Genomic DNA, 6855 nt, shown 5'->3' on the forward strand with positions numbered 1-6855 from the left:
AATGCTTTAAATCCTGACGTCACTTCACTCAGATTTTATATTTCTTCACTTTTCTCACCTCTTCAGCATCACTGAGCATCACGCAGACTGAACTCATCTCTGAGTGTTTTATTCCTCTTATACCGCAGCAACTTACCAACCATTACAGTTAAAAAATATTATTAAACAATGTTATATTTTTATCTGTTTATAGTTACATTTAACCTTCAGTAAAACAAATTAGTTCCTGTTCTCATGTTACAGCAGCTTATAAACAGCCTTTCATTGTGTTTATTCTCCCTCATTGACCCTTTATAAACACTTATAAACACACATCTGTGTGCGTATTAGTGTGTGAGTGTGTGTGTGAGTGTATTAGTGTGTGTGTGAGTGTGTGTGTGTGAGTATATTAGTGTGTGTGTATTAGTGTGTGAGTGTGTGTGTGTGAGTATATTAGTGTGTGTGTGTGTGTGTGTGTGTGTGTGTGTGTGTTGCACCTGATATCCAGCAGGAAAATGTTTATATTTCTGTGTTTTCTGTATCTGTTATTGAGAGTAATGTGTTGGAAATGAGAGGCTCAGCTCTCGGCTCTGGAGCGTGTCGGAGCGAAACTAAGTGCACCCCTGCGTTAGTCTCGAGCTCCCTGACGCACGCCGTCACTTCAGTGAGAATCTGAGCACGTCGAATTTTTCGCTGAAGAAAGTGGTAAGGGTTTAACCTTTGTGTTTTTTGGGTGAAAAATTCGACGTGCTCAGATTTTCACCGAAGTGACGGCGTGCGTCAGGGAGCTCGAGACTAACGCAGGGGTGCACTTAGTTTCGCTCCGACACGCTCCAGAGCCGAGAGCTGAGCCTCTCATTTCCAACATATTACTCATGACATGCTGTTACAGGAAAATAATCAGCTTCATGTCTCTAGAATGCACATCACTAATCCCTGTAAAAGTGCATTATGGGTAATCTGGGCTACACTGTGGAAGTTTAAACTCCTCTGTCCTGAAGACGTCGGAAAACTTAAAGTTCCAGCTTTACCTCTGACTGTTACAAAGCGCTGACACTGGAGACTCCTTCCATACATGTGTCTTTACAGAAAACTTCAACGATTACACATTTTTAATTAATACACACTATTATTACACACTGTATTCAGGTCCCTGTGAATGAACTGTTACTACAGAAACGATAAAGTATTGGAAAGAGCGCATTAATATAAACCTGCACTACTCTCAGAGCTGCGTTTAATTATACTTTAATTGCTTTAATTTCCGTAAAAAAAATAAATAAATTGAATGTGAGTGAGAAATAATCCAGAGAGCTGCAGAAGTTTACGTTATTTTACCACTTCAGTGATTTTGAGGTGATTTAGTTTCTTTCTTTAATATAAAATCATTTCCGTTCAGACTGAAGTTTAACTGCGTGACTGTAAAGTGATAAACTGAGCGCGGATCCTGAAGCACTCGCTGGAGCAGAACTGCAGCTGTGTGACTGAATAAAGTGTAATAAATGTGGATTTAGCGACGCTGAGATCAGCTGCGAGAACTTAAAGTTCATGAGAAGAAACAGGTTCATTCACAAAGCGCTAAATTTATACATTTACAATATATTTTTTGTGAACCATTTATTTCTGTAAAGCTTTGTGACAATGTCCATTGTTAGAAGTGCTATACAAATAAAATTGAAATATAAAAAAAGGGCCTTTTGGTGTGAAAAGGGGCGTGGCTTAATGACTGACACCTGACACCCAACCCATTTATAAACGAGTAAAATGTTTTGTGAAAATTACACACAGGAAATAAACAAACAGCTTCCTGTTCACACACTCACTATAAAAATCATAAAAATAATCACAGCACACAAAAGAGTTTCTTTTAATAAAGTTTATTTTGCAAAAACTGTGAGCGCGTTATGCGGTGAGCACACAGGCTCCGCCCACTCCTTTGATCTTTTCCTCCGCCCGCCGGCTGAAGAATTTGGCCTTGATGATGACGGGCTGCTTGGGGAGTTTACCTTTACCCAGCACCTTAAAGTAACCCTGAAACACACACACACACACACACACACACACACACACACGTTAATCAGGAGAACATCTACAGCTCCGGGAGAAAACTCCACACTCCCGGGATCATAAACACTGTATATAAAAAAACTGTTTTATAAAATAACTATAAAACTATTGAGCAAAAACAGTTCACTCATTTTGTTCACTCGCAAACCTGAACTAGGCGTGAAGCTCCGCCCACTTCACAATCACGTGTGTGTGAACTTGTGTTACACATGCATTAACTGTAAGGTGTGTGTGTGTGTGTGTGTGTGTGTGTGTGTGAGCGCGCGTGCTGAAACTAATTCTGTGCCACAGTGTCTTGGTGGTGTTCTCTGCGTCTCTCCTGCTCTAGCGCTCGGCTCAGCGTATTCTCCAGCCGTCTGAAGCGACAGTTCAGGAATCAGAACAGTGAAATTATTACCTGCGAGCCGCTCAGTGAGAAAACACAAAGCAGAGACGGAATAAAACGTCACATTTCCCTCGTTCATTTCTGCACAGATGAAAGTATATTATTTATTTTTAAAACATTCACACGAGTCTGCGTCTCGCTCCTCTCTCACCCAGCGAGTTGATCGTTCCTCTCTGAGCTCCTGGAGATTTCCAGAGTTTCAGTGGAATCTTCTCATCGTGACCATAGACGTTTTATAAAGTAACCTAATAAAAACTATTAAAGCTATACGCATCTCTCTCTCCTGCTTTCTGCCTTAAACAGCGCAGTGACTCTGAACTAACCGTTTAACTGAACTGACTCGAGTCACTGAACTCAAATTTCAAAACTAAGACTCAATCAGTAAAGCTGCTCCTTCCATCACTGCAGGTCAGTTCTCTAACAACGCAGGATTAGTTTCTGTCATTTTCCGCGCACACACACACTCACTCACACTCACACACACACTCACACACACACACACACACACACACACACACACACACACACACACACACACAATTACAGGCTGGTGAAAGTAAACACCTTCATTAACCTACAGACTCAGAGCCTCAACACTTCACAGACTCTAAGTTCAGCTCTTTATTAGTCTTAAAGCTGAGAATCGGAGGATGCTGCTGTCTGAGGAAAACACGGAGCTTCTCAGAGGAAAATAAACTCACGGGACTGAATCAGTTCACTGGAATAAAGAGTTTTATGCGAGTGAGCTGAGTAAAGTCTGGATTATGCCGGTTTTTAATCTACGTGTATTAAAGATGGCCGCCGCACGCATCCTACGCTCCTAGTGAACTTTAAAACTCTCCTCTCGTTGCTTTCTGACCCCCTGAGCTCTGCTTTGAGTACGAGCCTCCCGGATTTTCTAGATTAGTAAAAACTTTACCGTAAATCAGAGTTTTAGATCTGAGACGCAGCTCATGACGACAATCATGACGACAGCAGAATGTTTTAAAGAGAATCAAAACTCAGCGTGTTTAACGTCGCTGTGCAAGAAATCTCTAAACTCTGTACACGTCCACCTGAGAATCAGACAGCGATGATTTGAGTGGCGGCCATTTTGTGGACGCCGCCTTTAATCCTCCAGGTGTACGTGAGACACACAGGTGAGTGTGTGAACAATGTCGCTCGTGTAGCAGTTGCTTCTACACACACACAGCTGAAACCTGAATTGGACAATCAAATGACTTTAGTGTGAAAGTGGGCGGGGCTTGGTCATGTGGTGAACGCTGCAGGTCCAGATTGAGAGACTGGAGTCGCTTTAACTGCGGAATCTTTAACCTTTAATACGCTCTGATTCTATATTTACCCAAGCTGATGAGCGTAAACACGTTTTAATTCACACACACACACACACACACTACTGTACCTGCGCTGAACTGAACACTACACGGTCGTGTGTGTGTGTGTGTGGGGTTAGAGGACTGGACTGCATTGGTTGTTTTATTGATTTACACACGACTGAGTCCCTACTGGACATCTCTCTCTCTCTCTCTCTCTCACACACACACACACACACACACACACACACACACACACACACACACACACACACACACACACCCCCAGTGTGAGCGCAGCGGCGTGTACTCACAGCACGGACGACGTCGATGATGGGGGCGGGGCCGTCAGGTTTCTGGGCGTGGTTCAGTCGGGTCTGCTCGCTCACCAGCGTCCACAGCTTGTCCAGGTTGATGGTGGGGCAGTAGACGGTGTTCTTCTTCAGGTGGTAATGCCTCATACCCACCTTCCCAAAGTAGCCCGGGTGGCTGGAACACCACACACACACACGGTCAGAACATCACACACACCTCTCTCTCTCACACACACACCTCTCTCACACACACACACCTCTCTCTCTCACACACACACACCTCTCTCTCTCACCCCCCCCCACACCACACACACGGTCAGAACATCACACACACCTCTCTCTCTCACACACACACCTCTCTCTCACCCCCCCCCCCCCCCCCCCCCCACACACACGGTCAGAACATCACACACACCTCTCTCTCTCTCACACACACACCTCTCTCTCTCACACACACACCTCTCTCTCTCACACACACACACACCTCTCTCTCTCTCACACACACACCTCTCTCTCTCTCACACACACACCTCTCTCTCTCACACACACACACCTCTCTCTCTCACACACACACACCTCTCTCTCTCTCACACACACACCTCTCTCTCTCTCACACACACACCTCTCTCTCTCTCACACACACACCTCTCTCTCTCACACACACACCTCTCTCTCTCACACACACACACACCTCTCTCTCTCTCACACACACACCTCTCTCTCTCACACACACACCTCTCTCTCTCACACACACACACACCTCTCTCTCTCTCACACACACACCTCTCTCTCTCTCACACACACACCTCTCTCTCTCACACACACACACCTCTCTCTCTCACACACACACACCTCTCTCTCTCACACACACACACCTCTCTCTCTCTCACACACACACCTCTCTCTCTCTCACACACACACCTCTCTCTCTCTCACACACACACCTCTCTCTCTCACACACACACACCTCTCTCTCTCACACACACACACCTCTCTCTCACACACACACACACCTCTCTCTCTCTCACACACACACCTCTCTCTCTCTCACACACACACCTCTCTCTCTCTCACACACACACCTCTCTCTCTCTCACACACACACCTCTCTCTCTCACACACACACACCTCTCTCTCTCACACACACACACACCTCTCTCTCTCTCACACACACACCTCTCTCTCACACACACACACACCTCTCTCTCTCTCACACACACACCTCTCTCTCTCTCACACACACACCTCTCTCTCTCTCACACACACACCTCTCTCTCTCTCACACACACACCTCTCTCTCTCACACACACACCTCTCTCTCTCACACACACACCTCTCTCTCTCACACACACACACACAGTCAGAACATCACACACACCTCTCTCTCTCTCACACACACACCTCTCTCTCTCACACACACACACCTCTCTCTCTCACACACACACACCTCTCTCTCTCACACACACACACCTCTCTCTCTCACACACACACACCTCTCTCTCTCACACACACACACCTCTCTCTCTCTCACACACACACCTCTCTCTCTCACACACACACCTCTCTCTCTCACACACACACACCTCTCTCTCTCACACACACACACACAGTCAGAACATCACACACACCTCTCTCTCTCTCTCACACACACCTCTCTCACACACCCCCCCCCCCCCCCACTCACTCACACCACACACACGGTCAGAACATCACACACACAGTCAGAACATCACACACACAGTCAGAACATCACACACACAGTCAGAACATCACACACACAGTCAGAACATCACACACACAGTCAGAACATCACACACACAGTCAGAACATCACACACACAGTCAGAACATCACACACACAGTCAGAACATCACACACACAGTCAGAACATCACACACACAGTCAGAACATCACACACACACAGTCAGAACATCACACACACCTCTCTCTCTCTCACACACACACACCTCTCTCTCTCTCACACACACACACCTCTCTCTCTCTCACACACACACACCTCTCTCTCTCTCACACACACACACCTCTCTCTCTCTCACACACACACACCTCTCTCTCTCTCACACACACACACCCCTCTCTCTCTCACACACACACACCCCTCTCTCTCTCACACACACACACCCCTCTCTCTCTCACACACACACACCCCTCTCTCTCTCACACACACACACACCTCTCTCTCTCACACACACACACACCTCTCTCTCTCTCACACACACACACCTCTCTCTCTCTCACACACACACACCTCTCTCTCTCTCACACACACACACCTCTCTCTCTCTCACACACACACACCTCTCTCTCTCTCACACACACACACCTCTCTCTCTCTCACACACACACACCTCTCTCTCTCTCACACACACACACCTCTCTCTCTCTCTCACACACACACCTCTCTCTCTCTCACACACACACACCTCTCTCTCTCTCACACACACACACACCTCTCTCTCTCTCACACACACACACCTCTCTCTCTCTCACACACACACACACCTCTCTCTCTCTCACACACACACACACCTCTCTCTCTCTCACACACACACACCTCTCTCTCACACACACCTCTCTCTCACACACACCTCTCTCTCACACACACCTCTCTCTCACACACACCTCTCTCTCTCTCTCTCACTCACACACACACACACAGTCAGAACATCACACACACCTCTCTCTCTCACACATACACACGGTCAGAACATCACACACACCTCTCTCTCTCACACACACACACACACGGTCAGAACATCACACACACCTCTCTCTCT

The 6855-nt window shown here is 46.6% G+C and overlaps 1 protein-coding gene across 1 annotated transcript in view; it reads right to left on the bottom strand.

Moving 5' to 3' along the window:
* Window positions 1-1840: 1840 nt before the first annotated feature.
* Window positions 1841-6855, bottom strand: part of rpl27a (ribosomal protein L27a) — a 6466-nt gene continuing 1451 nt past the window's right edge. Inside the window, exons 4-5 of the mRNA XM_034306229.2 lie at window positions 4059-4233; window positions 1841-2010 (exon numbers count right to left, since the gene is read on the bottom strand). Coding sequence (XP_034162120.2) covers window positions 1882-2010; window positions 4059-4233 — 304 coding nt within the window. The 3' untranslated portion in view covers window positions 1841-1881. The remainder of the gene's footprint in view (window positions 2011-4058; window positions 4234-6855) is intronic.

Source organism: Pangasianodon hypophthalmus, chromosome 7 (assembly GCF_027358585.1).
Source record: "Pangasianodon hypophthalmus isolate fPanHyp1 chromosome 7, fPanHyp1.pri, whole genome shotgun sequence".
Classification (NCBI taxonomy): domain Eukaryota; kingdom Metazoa; phylum Chordata; class Actinopteri; order Siluriformes; family Pangasiidae; genus Pangasianodon; species Pangasianodon hypophthalmus.